At 38.0% G+C, this 15014-nt stretch overlaps 1 protein-coding gene across 1 annotated transcript in view; it reads right to left on the reverse strand.

Moving 5' to 3' along the window:
• Positions 1-6190: 6190 nt before the first annotated feature.
• Positions 6191-15014, reverse strand: part of LOC135701760 (uncharacterized) — a 33003-nt gene continuing 24179 nt past the window's right edge. Inside the window, exon 5 of the mRNA XM_065222688.1 lies at positions 6191-7139. Coding sequence (XP_065078760.1) covers positions 6454-7139 — 686 coding nt within the window. The 3' untranslated portion in view covers positions 6191-6453. The remainder of the gene's footprint in view (positions 7140-15014) is intronic.

Consider the following 15014-nt stretch of genomic DNA (forward strand, 5'->3'; position numbering starts at 1 on the left):
TCTATTTTAACCGAAATTCAAATATGACTCGAAAAGATATGCCTGACAAAATATTTTTAAAGGAATTATTCGGTTGGTAACCGAAGTGATTCAGTAAAAAAATAAACCAAGTTCGGTATTATTTCCAAACTGTGTAAGGGTATTTTCGGAACGGGGACGATGCGTAGAGGTCAAACATAGATGACCGACGCGTAGAGACCGAAAATCGATGAAAAAGGTGTCAAATACTTTACAATATTGGCTCATAGCCACGACGAACACAATTACAGAAAGGATTGAACCTTGTGGTACTCCGTTTTCTGCTTTTCTGATACTTGAGAGTGATCCGTTTGCAGCTACTTGAAAGTATCTATCAGTAAGGAAACTGGACAGAATATTTATCATTCGTCCAGAAATTCTCCAACCCGCTAATGTACTTCCGTCTATTGTCTCTTTAAACTGTTCCCCTGGTAGAGGAGAATTAAGTTCATTCGAGACGGATGCTAATGTGCGTAGTATCGGCTCTGTATGTTGAATTGTAGGCCTTCGATATATCGAGGGATACGATTTTCATGTGTTCATTTTCTTCAAGGCTGATAAGAGACTCCAGCTTGGCGAGGTGTGAGTCGACACCCTTCCCAGCACGAAAGGCATGAAGGGAGATTTGTGCGGAGTATGGTAGACGTTGCAATAGAACATTGCTTATGTTATCGGCACCCGTGCAGGATCCTCCACGCCGATTAAGTGCCCACATCAATTCTTCAATGGTGAAATCTGCGTTGTAACGTATTTGGACGTTGGTTGTTAAAAGCTGTATCTTTGTTCATTTTATGTTTTTTGCGGAATTTTTCAGAGTAATGTGCATCTGACGATATCATTTAATATTCCTCGGCCAGTGCATTCGCAACCTTTTGTGCACCGTTAGTGTGACCGGTTGAGAGGTTAAGAGTTATTGTATTGCAATGCCTTTTTCGCTTAAGACTGTTTATGCTATTACATACTTGGCTAACTGGAGTGGTCGGATTAACACTTTCAACAAAGTATTTCCAACTTGTTTGTTTGGCGTCACGTATGGTTTTCCGACATAACGACCGAGTTTCCTGAAACAATTTTAGAGTTGCGATTTTCTGTGGGTCGTTATCGCTTAGGCGCCGAAGAGCTCACAATTGCTTACGTGTGGCTTCAATTGCTGCTTCTACTTCTTGGTTCCACCAAACGACAGCGTTTGGTCCTGTATTCCCTGTACTTTTAAGGATGCTAAATTCAGCCGCATCAATAACCGTGTTCGTGAATTCTACCGTCTGGATGGACCCCTACTAGTGAGTTGTTTCGTAAATTCCCAGTTGGCCTTTTCGAGCATTCATTTTGTTCGACGTGTCGGTTCGTTTATGTTGTTGATAGTATCTATCAAGGAGTAATCTAGCAATGTTTTCCAGTTTAATTTAGTTGCATGAGATACTCAGACGGATGTCATTTATACTGACTTATCTGCTGCCTTCGATAAATTGAATCACCGCATATCAATCGCTAAACTGGACAGGCTTGGTATCCACAGCTGCCTTTTGCAATGGTTTCATTCGTACATCACCGATCGCTATCTTACTGTTGTCATTGGTGATCACCAGTCCCGTACGTGCGCTGCCACATCTGGCATACCTCAGGGTAGTCACCTGGGACCGCTGATTTTCCTGATTTATTTCAACGACGTGAATCTGGTAATTGAGGGACCACGATTATCTTACGCAGATGACCTTAAACTCTACCTCTGAATTCACTCAATTGAAGACTGTTGCTTCCTTCAACGTCAGCTGAATGCTTTTGCTGATTGGTGTATTCTGAATCGTATGGAGGTTAACCCGTTCAAATGCTCGGTTATTTCTTTTTCGCGCAAGAAAGAGACTATTATGTTCAAGTATGTTTTGTTAGGCACTGAAATTGAGCACGTTAGCCAAATTAAGGACCTAGGCGTGATTCTGGATACAAAACTCTCTTTCAAGCAGCACATCTCGCACGCCGTCGACAAAGCTTCCAGAATTCTAGGGTATATCTTCAGGATTGCCAAAGACTTCACGGATATCTACTGCCTTAAATCGTTGTACTGCTCCTTGTCTCGCTCCATATTAGAATACTGCTCGGTTGTCTGGACTCCTCACTACAACAACGGTGTCGAAAGAGTTGAGTCTGTTCAGCGACGGTTCCTGAGATATGCGCTACGTAAACTGCCGTGGACGGATCCCTTCCGATTGCCTAGCTACGAAAGTCGTTTGCAACTGATCCATCAGGAGCGCCTGTCGGTCCGAAGAGATACAGCAAGGGCATTGCTAATTGCGGATATTTTGCAAGGACGCACCGATTGCCCTGTCCTCCTTGAGCAAATTGACATCAATGTTCAACCCCGAGCCCTACGGAATAATTCAATGCTGCGCCTGCCCATACAGCGAAATAATTATAGCATGTTCGGTGTACGTTTGATTGTTATCTTCTGTAGGATTGGAGGTTCTTAACAACCGAACAAGAATAATCACTGCTCTGTTATTTTACAATAGGGGTAGGCGGTGCATAGTGAACAGGTGGGGCATAATGAGCACCCTGTATTTTAGCTATAAATTTCTATTTATTCAAAATAGGAAATAAAATAAATTAATTCAATGCCGTCACTGCAATTAATTTCTAGAGAATTATTGTATAAAACGCATTTAAACATTGAAAAATGTCGTAAGATGTGTAAGTTGGGCATATCTTGTCTACGCAATATAAAAATCAGATGATCCTAAATAAGGTTTTAAGAACTCAGAATACCGCGTCGTAGGTATTTATTTAGCTTAAACATGTTTTCAAAGCATACGCAGACTGTTTGCATCATATTACACATAATATGTATTCAATTTGATATCAAAACTACCAGTTGATTTTTTTTAAATAGGGTGGGGCATAGTGAGCAACCGTCGGATGGGTAGAGTGAGCAGAGAAAAGAAAGTAACCTCACTAATTTAGCAGTGGTTTGTTTGTGTTTTGATGCGTATCGCAAGTGTCGGTAATATGGTCCGCAATTACAAGAAGAGTTCAGTTCTGTAAAAGTGGTCAAAGGACAACATGGAAAGGACAGTGGAAGCAGTAAACCGTGGGGAATCCGTGAATCAAACGTCTCGTGAGTATTGTGTTTCACGTGCAACTCTAGGACGTTACGTTATTTCGGTGACTCCAGAAGAAAAGCATATTGGATCATTTGCTACTGTTTTTTCGAACGCTGACGAAAACGAACTGGTGTCGCATATCCTAAAGCTGGAAGTTTCCTGTTACGGAATAACTGTTCGAGACATCCGCAGCTTGACTTTTCAGGTGGCGGTTCGGAATAAAATACAGCACCCGTTAAACGTCGAGAGTCAACTAGCTGGTAAAGACTGGGTCAGGGGTTTCCGGAATGTATTCTACCCCTCAATCCACTAATACCTCGTAAACTGTTGGACAAAGGTTTAACTTTTCAAGAGTATACATGAAACAATCAATTTGTACAAAACGTGGCTTGCTCATTATGCCCCACCTGGTATCTTAGATTCACAATTTCACACGTTCCAAAAACATGTGGTTTTCATCTCGTTCATTTTTTTTTTTCACATTTCAACAGTCAGTTTATGATAATAAGATACCTTTCCAAGATTTAACGCTGCAAATGTACAGTAATATTACTTACTTTATTAGATGTATGGTGAAATGCTTAACATGCCCACTATGCCCCGCCTACCCCTAATTTATATGTAAAGAGAAAGGATCGTGTACGGGTTGATTTTTATTTGGCTGTGAAATTATGAACACAAATTGAGAGCTTGGTGACATTGATTAAATATTCCTATTATTACTTAGTAATGAATAGTGAGCCTAGTTGTGATCAGTAGTTATTCATTATTATATTATAATATGTATTTATAACGGGTACACGACGTTAGGCATACGGTTGTTGGGCATACGGACGTTAGGCATAATGGACGTTAGGCATAATGGACGTTAGGCATAATCTACCCGATGAATTCCAGAAGGATGATCTTGGGGACCGTCTATTGATTGGTGACATCGGTGGCAATAATGAAAGAGCCTTAATTTTTGGGACTCATGAAAACTTGCGATGTTTGTATGACTTGTATCATATTTTATTCAACGCTTAACCTAATTTAAGCATTGTTTACCATGCTCGAAACTGTTTTCTAGAGTTGCACAGCAGCAATGGATTTTATGCCTAACGTCCAATATACCTAATGACTTTATGATTAACGTCCATTATGCCTAACGTCCGTATGCCTAACGTCCGTATGCCTAACGTCCGTATGCCTAACGTCCGTATGTCTAACGTCCGTATGCCTAACGTATTTATGCCTAATGGGGTACACTCTTTTATAACCCTAGGTCACCCTTCGTAAGTAGTCGGTCATACATATGTTCTGTAAAAATTGTATTAGTATCATGTTGTGCGTGCCATGAGTATGCTATTCGTGATATTTTCGAAAGCTTACTCTGCTGCTCATTTTATACTAACCAATATTTTGGACTGCGGTGTAACAAAGCACATCACGCTGTATCTTCTTAGGTTAAAATATCGGAGTTTTGTGGACTGGAAATTTTCTGAAAACCCACTGTCAGGGAAAATCAGGGATTTTTTTTTCGACTTTGAGTCGACACCCTGTTAGTAGACTCGTTTCCTCTCCTGGAAGCAAAAGGAGTACTGCACATTCCTCACTTTCGATCCGCGTCTTTGTTCGCTTGCTTGTATCTAGCGTAGTTTTCAATAGTTGTCCTGAGTCGAAGTTAATTTGGTAGCTGTTTTTGTCAATATTATTGCAGGGTGGTGAGCGTCGTTATTCAGTATTCATGGCCATGTTCGGGGCGGTGTCGTTCAAATCGTTGGTCGAATATATTTTCTTAAGCAGTTCCTGGTCCATTATTCATCTCGATGTCGGTGGCTGTGCTGCTTGTGTCAAGTTGTGCCGAAGTACTTTTACCCCGATTGCTGGTTGTTTCGGTAGGCGATATCTCAATATGCCCTTTTCCACTTCTGCTACGGGTATTAACAACATGTTGAGGTTTATTGGTTTAACGATTATCAGATTTCAAAGAAATTCTAAAAATATGTTGAAGTGAATTCTGAACAAAGTTCAGACGGAATTCTTGGACGAAAACTAAGAGAATCGAATTTTAAGGGTGGAATTTCAAAGAAATTTTGAAAAGGTTTTCATCAGAATTCCGAGGACAATTTGAGAAGAATATAGATAATTCTGAGTAAAATTTCAAGACTTTTCTAAGGTGAATTGTATGATAGTTGTATGGACTTCTTCTTCTTCTTCGCATTTCAAGCTTATTGCATATCGCATATTAGTCTTTAATATTAGCTTATTGCGTGCTCTCAACTTAGTGTTCTAGATGCACTTCCACAGTTATTAATTGAGAGCTTTCGATGCCTGTACCATTTCTGCATTAGTATAATTGTGTGGCAAGTCCAATCATACTTCTATGCCCAGGGAAGTCGAGAAATTTTCCAACCCGAAAAATTCCTAGACCGGACCGGGAATCGAACCCAGCCACCTCCAGCATGGTCTTGCTTTGTAGCTGCGCCTTTACCGACTGAGCTAAGGGAGGATAGTTGTATGGAGCGAATTATAAATAGAATTATGAAAGAAATCTTCACATCGAATTATTGGAAGCATAGTTAAAAAATTTAAGTTAATCTTATGGTTAATTCCACATTTTTTTATAGAAGTAGGTAGAACTTCAGAAGTGTTAAACAGAATATTTTAAATAAAGCCCAGAGAGATTCTTTCATTTATTTTCGAATACTTTTGAAAAGAACTCTGTGAAGGGAAATTATTTTTAGAAAATTTTTGAGAACAATGTATAAAAACCCTGTATGGAGTTCTATGCCAATTTTTAGGGCAGTTAAAACATAATCATATTTTGCTACTTAGTGATCCTTTTGGATCCTTTCGCATTCGATTTTATGCTTAATTTAAATGTATTTCGTTCAACTGGGAAAAACTCCAAAATTATGGAAAAACGGATAGTTTCTTTTAGATTCTTTAGAGAACTAAATATATCCAATTAGATCGTTGACTTCGAGATCGGTTAGTGACAGTCGTCCATTATTTGATTTAAAATCTTTTTTAGTCTTCATCATTCTCGAGTATCAGGAATTCTTTTCAATCAAATAAACAAAAAACACAATCTGACGCCAGCGCAAAGAGCAACAACTATTAATATCATTCATTTTATTTCGTAAAATCTAAATTGGCACACTATTTCTCTAAAATTCACTTGGAAGAAATATACCTATTCTTAGCTAAATTAAGTGAATTAAACATACAACTAGAGCATGTTCTAGTTGTAAAACACGTGTAAACGAATCCTCCACCGTTTTAAATTATCAACATATCTAACTGGTATACTGTTACAGCTGGCACTGGAAGGGATTTAATCATCGTCTCCTACAAACTACAGTTTAATACTGTCTTTAGCCTTAAGCTTATCCTTCTCCTTTTCTTTTTCCTTGTTATTAGGAGACGAGCTTCCTCTAATCAGCTGCAAGTTCAGCGGAGGAAGAGCCGTCCGAATGTTCTTCAAACGCTTGCTCTTCTCTATATGTCTGATAGAATTGCTAGAAACCGGAGTGCTAGAGCCAGCCATACTGATGTCGGAGAGATTTAAATTTCTGGTGCTCTCGGTTTCGTTTGCACTGTGCATGATCAGATCCGATTTACCATAGTACCTTGGCATCGAAAGGTCAACGTTAGCAGAAAGCATTCCTGCCGTTTGAATGGAATACAAGCTGACCGACTCTCGATACTTCTCCACCGTCGGGGTTTCCAAATAGCTCTTCGGTAAATTGGAATACGAAATGGCTGGTACTTCTGGGGTCATGCTGATGGCGTTGTAGTTGCTTGAGGATGCAATGGTGAAAATATCATTCTCACTGGCTGGACGGGTTGAAAAGTAGGGCTGCTCTGCCTGAAGGTGGGAAATGTTCTTGTTGATTAAACTGGTTGATCCACTGAAGGATGCTGAAGCCTCGATCAGGGATCTTGGAGGTCGCAGAACCACTTCGTCGTCTTGGGCTTCTTCTACAATTGACGGAATGACCTTTGATCCAAATTTACTGCTTTGGAGATCTTGTCGAGACCCTGTGAATAGACAAAGAAGAAATGTTACAGGAAGAAACGATGCCAGCATACACTGAATGCGCGAGTGCTGAAGATGGTCTGTTGAAATGATTGATTACGATGAAAAATTCTACTCTGAAGAAGTGCTGAGATTTGTCATTGTCATTGACAGGCTTTCGCGCGATATTGACAAAATTGTTCGTCACATAGTCACTGGCAGACTTGATCCTCAAAAAATTCTTCGTCAAAATCTCATTCATTTTTTCGTCAATGACAAAAATTCACCTGGTAACAAAAAATGTAATTTAGTACATTCTGTGTCACATTATTGTTATCCAAGTAGCTCAGGACGTAGATACTTGTTCATTAAAATGAATCCATGTAATTGTTTTGCTCAAGTAATTTAATTTCGTTTCAATTTTAGCTAATACAAAAATCTGCAAATGTTCGTCACTGACAGCATTGTCACTGACAATTGACATGGTTTGCCTTGACTATGACTGTTAGCTCAAATGAGTGACCAAAGCAGAATTGTCAATATCACCGTGTACTGTCGAGATTTTGCAGCACTGCTCTGAAGATCTTTTATCCAGCTATTGTTGATTGGCTTGAATGACCGTATATTGAAGAAACACCAATTTCCATGATTTTGGTGTTACGGCAAAATAATCAATGTTAAATGAAAACATTTAAATTCTATAATACCTAAGTAACGTTATAAAAAAATGAAAGCGTAATATCAATATCTGCTCTTTGACTGTTGTTTATCCTTAAGTGGACCCTACACGATTGCTTTTATTGACAATAATCGTATTATCCATACCAGGCTGGCGGCCATGTTTTTGATGCTATCATCTGCTCTTGTCGTTCTACTTATAACACGATTTTCCGTCATTTTCCACCATGTATACGTCAGGCGGTCCGTATTTAAATAAGGCCAGTGATGTTGCCTACTGTCAAACGTATAGGATTGATACAGGATTGCCAGTCCCCTGGTCCATACATTTAATATAATTTATCAAAATGGGATCATACCATCTGTTTTCTGTTTACAGCGCCCATTGATTTAACATACGGCGGCTCTTTATTCAGGATTCGCTCCTTAAGCCGCTACCATAAAATACTATTTAAAGTACACACCTGCGATATACCTTATGGGCTGGATTGCAGCGCGCTTCGACCGTCATAAAATGAGAATTTAACATAAGCGCGACAATAGTTCATTCGAGAAATATAAGCGTTTTAAAACTTCTCTCTGCAAGCCTATCTTCAAGATGGTCAGGTTTTAGACGCCTTTACATTTAAGATGCCTTTTCGACTGATAACTATAGGAACCCAACGCTTCTAACGTACCGCAACTATAGGAGCGTTTACCCTACATTTTTTAAAGGCCGGCATCTTCAAAAAATGTTGAAAATTTTGATATGGAGCATAAAATCTTTGCTTGAGACTTTAAAATTTTAATGAATCCTATACATAGAAAATGTATCATTGGCACTTTGGGACATTTAATCGAGGAATCAGAATATTTTTTGGAATTGAGGAATTGCAAACATTGTAGTTTGTTTCAGAACCTCCCGAACTTTTTGTATCTCAGAACCATGAAAATGTGTCCTTCTTATTTTTATTAAAATATTCAAAGTGTGTAATATCACAAGTGTGAGTCCCAGTATGTAGAAAAAAAAACATGTCACAACTTAACTCTTCACTGGTTTTCACTGGTGTTTTCTCAATAATCAATCATCAATTCAACAATCATTTGAATCGTTTTACAATTCCCTCAGAGTGCTTGTGAAAATTTGTCTAGAAAAATCTTCGGATTCTCTCTGACACTCTATTAGAATTTTCTTCATAAATATTTAGCAATTCTCTTTAGGAAACTCTTGGAATTCACTCTACTATAATAGATAATATCCACAATCTGAATTATTCTCGTAAGGTTTCTCCATTCTCTTCAATATTTTCTTGGAATATTCACCAGAAATCTCTAAGTAGATCCTTCAAAATAACAATCGAATTCGGCCCAGAAATATCAGAACTGTACTGCAAATTCCCTTGGAACTCTCTTTAGAAATCCTTATGTATTCTTCAAAAAATCGCTTCTAGTTCTCTCCAAGAATTCTTTGGAATACCTTGTGAAAATTTGTCTAGAAAAATCATGGGATTCTCTCTGACACTCTATTAGAATTTTCTTCATAAATATTTAGCAATTCTCTTTAGGAAACTCTTGGAATTCACTCTACTATAATAGATAATCTCCGCAATCTGAATTATTCTCGTAAGGTTTCTCCATTCTCTTTAATATTTTCTTGGAATATTCACCAGAAATCTCTAAGTAGATCCTTCAAAATAACAATCGAATTCGGCCCAGAAATATCAGAACTGTACTGCAAATTCCCTTGGAACTCTCTTTAGAAATCCTTAAGTATTCTTCAAAAAATCGCTTCTAGTTCTCTCCAAGAATTCTTTGGAATACCTCCAGAGATTTATTAAAATTCTTTTGAAAAATCCGAAATTCTGTATAGTAATCTCTAGGCGTTCTCCAAAAATTTCCATCGAATTCTCCTCAAAATGGCCTTGATATGCTCCCAGACGTACTTTGATATTCTCCTTAAAATCCTTTTTGGAGTCTCCCTCGTAATTCAATTGAACCCTCCTAAGGAATTGGAAAAACTGATGAAATCCTTTGAAAATATCTTAACATTCAGATTTCATTTGAATTGTTATCAGAAGTCACATGAAATTAATAGTGGTGGTGGCAGCAGCAGTCAACACTCTCTAGCTCGTTCTCTCCATAGTTCGATAATCTCCCTAGCTCGATAGAAATCCAGGATACTTTGACCACTTTTCCCATACAAATTGCTAAAATTTACCTCCGTAACTCGATGGTTCCATCAATGACTGTGCAACATTAGAGTCAATTTGCGTACTTGTTGCTATGGATAATTTTTCACTCAAGTCTCAAAGTGCAGGAAAAAAGTTTTTTCTTTCAAATCCCCGGTTCTTCTGGCATCCTTCAGAAGCTTCTTCTAACTGCCTCCGGAATTATCTTCCGATTTCATTTGAAAGATTCTTCAGACCTGCTCGGAAGATTTTTCTGACTTCCCTTGAAAGTGCCTTCCGACTGCTCCCGGATGTTTGTTTTTTCCTAATTTTCTCTGGAAATTTCTTACACCTATCCATGAAAGCTAGTTCCTGTTTTATTATGATTTTTCTCACAACTTTCTGCGGAAGATTCTGCCAACTTTTCCCGGAGGTTTCTTCCAACTTCCGCCATAGGTGCTTATGGTTTCCTCCGGAAGCTTCTTCCAACATAATTTGAGAGTTTTTGCCATCTCCAGAAGCTTCATCTGACTGCTTCCAGAAGATTTTTGCAATTTATTCTGGAAGCTCTTTCAGACTTTCCTAGGATTCTTACCGAGTTGCCTCGAGAGTATCTTTGTACCAGGGTTGCTTTTTTTTATTTAACTCTGAAAATTTCTTCCAGCTTACCACATTTAATTTTTACTGTCGAGATTTTAGCAGATGATAAGTTCTGCATTTTTTTTATTTCTGGTACTCAGTAAACAAATTGCCGAGACTCAGCTAACAATTAAGGAATTTGCTGTGATCTCAGCTAACAAATAGATATTTTACAGAGATACCAGCGAAAGTAAATGCCGATCTAATCGGCTGCTGGAGAGTTTACCGAGCTAAATTTAATGTACAAAGCACTTTTACTTCTCCTGGATGTTTATTAGACTGATGCAAAATTTGACTTTTTCGCTCCACAGTGCTTAAATGATTTCAAATCGGATCCTGATTAGCCTCCCAAAGTTACAACTCATTTCGTTAGAAACAGACTTCACACAAGCCATTTGAAGTTTACATGTAAATTACTATGAAAAATCACCAATGTTGCCTGCTGAGCAGTTGATTGAGCATGATCAAAAGACATCAAAGAACCATTGATAACTTTCGATCCTTTCATTTAATCAGAAAGTGGTCTTTAGCAAATTTGTAGCTTGTAGAAAATTTCCTACAAGTACAGTTGAAGCAGACCGTTATAGTGAGTTATTAGATAGACATGAACAAAAATCTTGGTTTTACCATAGTAATTCCCATACAAACTTCAAATGGTTTGTGCCATCTCAGTTTCTCACCAAATGGGTTCAAATTTTGAGAGGTTAGTCAGGATCCGCTTTTGAATCGTTTAAGTATTGTGGAGCGAAAATTTCAAATTTTGCATCACTCTAATGTTTATCTCCCGAAAGATTCTGTCGCCGCGCCGGTGGTGTAGTGGTAAGCGTGATTGCCGTAATTCGAACAACTGAGAACACAGTATGAGAACACACAGCATCATGTTGTTCTGGCTGTAAAACTGGTTCATCTGGGTTATATGTAGATGGTCTCGGAAGTCGCCGGAAATCATTTTCAAAATCGAAAGTCTGAAAGCCTGGCCGAATGGTTTTCGGTACGTCGGTATTGCCCCTTCAGAGGCTGCTTGCGTTTGTCTCCGCCTTGTATGTACTTCGGGCAACATGCAAGAACATGAACAAGTATCCTTACAATAAACACAATAGTTTGTTAAAGCAGAAGTCTGCAATTTTACCTAACATCTTTCATTTCGAGAAGAGCTCCTTCAATAGCGGCGTAATCCGGCAGATGACGAACCTTTCCAATCGCATAATCTGGCAGAACTCACACGAAACGAGTCCGAAAGCGTGAAGATTTTCTTCGTCCCTACAATAGGTACTGGTTGAATTTAAATGCAATCCACAATTGGAATGTTTAAAAGGAAAGGGTTTTTTAAAGACACCAAGCCCATCTCTCAGCAATCCTGTTTGCATGTACACGGTCACCAATAGTTAGATGCTTTGAAATTTGATTAACGCTCAAAGGTTTCAGTTTGGGCCGAAAAAAAAACAACCCACGGACCTTTCGAGTCTTTGAAGTAGGGGGTGAAGTCAGAGTAGGGATGGATGTGGGAGAATGGGCAAGGGAGACCTTTCGAATCACTCCACACTTGATGTTCAAACCATTACCCCCCCCCCCCTCCCCCCCTCCATTATCTCAGGCAGAGGAGGATGAGTTTCCGATGAAGCAGACTCAGCGTCAGAGATAGCGGGTGAGATCCCCCCGCCATAATCTAAAACATCCATTGCGGGCACTCGACGTACCACCGCAACAGACCTCGTCAAATGAACCTTCGATTACACGAGAGAAACGAAGGGGATACACACAAACTGCACAGGGAAAAGGGAAAGATGAAATAAAAGTTGAAAAAAACATACGGTTGGCTGTAAATGGTATTCTCAACTTCTATTAAATTTTCACACTGCCACACTCTAGCGGAACTATCAACCTACTCTCTTCAGAACTTTCTCTAGCTAATACATTATAACACTAAAGCTTCATGTTGATATTAGATAGCGTTTTCAACCAACTCTGAAAATCGTAAACTTCACGTATGAAGTAACAAAAAACAGTTGCGAAGGAGAGGGGGCGGGGGGTGAGGGAAAGACAAAGTGACGACGCTCTCTGCTTTGGCAGTTAGGCCACATATACAGATTTATCTGTAATAATACAGATTTTTCAGATATTTTAAATAAACGGAATATATTTGTAACACTGGATTATATTTATTCATTCCAATAAATGAGCAGATACGTGCAGCAAATTCAAACCGCATTTTCAAAAAAATTAAATTTTATTTTATTATCTTCGGTAATTTCTAACGGACTTCTGATGTTCAGATGTTCTGATTGCTGATTGCTCGTTAGTATGGTTGTTAGTTTTTTTTCTTCTTTCTTATGTTATAATTAACTATATCACATGGTGAAAGGTACTATGGCAATATTTTTATTTGTCGAATCGTCGTTTTAACAACCCACAAACTGATTGATTACAGTTTCTAACTCGAAGAGACAATTGGATGTTTTGACATTTGAATAGCGTAATATCAGCAATAAAGAATATTGTATGCAATTCGCTAAACATCCAAATAAAAGTTTTTTGTTGTAACAAAATACAATAAAATTGATAAAACAGATGAACACGATTGTACATAGAGAAATACAGATGGAACTATCCCAAAGTATTTTACAGGTATTTACTGACAATAAACACTGAATACACATTATATAGGTTCGAGCAACAACAAGCGAATTTAATATCCTTTCAGTCTACCAAATTCTCAAATAAAGTTGAAACTTTGTTTGATTATAAGAACTTGAGAGAATGAAATATCGAATATTAATATTTAACAAATTATACTTCATAAAATTTTAATGATCAATTTTTCATTTTCTCAAATTGCTGAGTTGAAAAAAACAAATAACCAGATGAAGATTTTCGTAATCTTGGACATAAACATTCACATTCTAGGGAAATGTGATTGTTAATTCATTAAAGAAATTTTCAGGTTTTTCTCTCACTACTTGCACTGGGATTGGAAATTTTGTATGTTTAGGCTTCGTAGAAAAGATACAAATCACAAAAATCAAGATTCAGGATTTCAATAACAAAAATCAGTCCTGTACAATATATTCACTCTCTCTCTCTCTCTAACTGCGCTTTATCCTAAAACTACACAAATTATTGTTAATACTTGTTATTTATTCTTTGCCCCTTCCCTCATGTCTCGAACGAGATACACTAATTTTGAAAAATACCGTTCTTTTTAAAGATGAATAAATACGCATTTTGAAAAATTGGAGAAGACTTGACCCCCGTGTGAAGCTGATTTGATCCTTTTTTGATGACATGCATTTTCACACATATCCCTGGATCAAGTGTGTCCAAGCTTTTAGGGATCAAGTCTTCTTAAATTAAGTGATCACATTTTCATACATATTTCGGGATCAAGAGTGACCAAACTCGCGGGGATCAACTCTCCCAAACTACGTTTTCAACTTCAATTTGATCTGAACAAACTAAATAGCACTAATCCGATTACTACACTTTATTCTACTTATTCAAAGCTCTATGTTGTGAAAATTTCACACGTTTGGTTTTAAAACTCAAATAGTTATTAAACATTTTCTTTCTGAAAGTTTATGATAGTGAAAATATAAAAACCACTATCGAAAATATATGTGTTGTTCAAACTGATGGAAATGTCACCATAATATATTTTAAAAATGAACATAGTCAAATTTAATTTATATGAGTTTAATGTATTTCATGTTAAGCTATATAATTTTTCATAGATATCAATTAAGAGATCGGGTGCGACCCCAGCGTAGTGATTAGCATCCATACCTCTCACGCCAAAATCACGAGTTCAAATCTCACCCCCAGACAATTCACGAATGACTCGAATGTTAAAGTGACTATAATAAAAAAAATAGATATGTATATTAATTAAGGACCGCTCCCCAACAACAACCCAAACACCAGAAGATATCGGACATCGGTTGGAGACAATTAAACAGGAACAACAACAAGTAGCCATAACATTGTGTGCGATTGCACAGTCATCGTTTCCAGGGATCCTCAACGCCAAAGACTAGTACGAGTGGCAGCGTCGACAGCAACAACAACAACAATAACAACATCAGTGACGGTTATAACTCATCAGCACCCCGACGACCACCATAGCATACACCAAGTGCACTAGCAGAAAACGCCAATTCAGCAACAAAGTAATGTGAACACCCAACCACGATGTTGACGAATAAGATCACCACATGGCAACGGCAACAGCAAGTCAACCCGACACCGGTTGGTAGCAGAAGCAGCATTAGCCAGTACATAGGGATAATAATTAGAATTCAGCACTTTTTCAAAGAATGTAAGCTCTTTTGTATTTCATACATAAAATTCAAATTGAGGGAATAAATCATTCTAGTTCGAACCATCGTCGCGAGTAGTCGTTAAATCTTTTTAAAAAGTCTTCGAAGTCCATTCGAAATA

Source organism: Ochlerotatus camptorhynchus, unplaced genomic scaffold (assembly GCF_037179485.1).
Source record: "Ochlerotatus camptorhynchus isolate MF236.1 unplaced genomic scaffold, CSIRO-AGI_Acam_v1.1 ptg000176l, whole genome shotgun sequence".
Taxonomy (NCBI): domain Eukaryota; kingdom Metazoa; phylum Arthropoda; class Insecta; order Diptera; family Culicidae; genus Ochlerotatus; species Ochlerotatus camptorhynchus.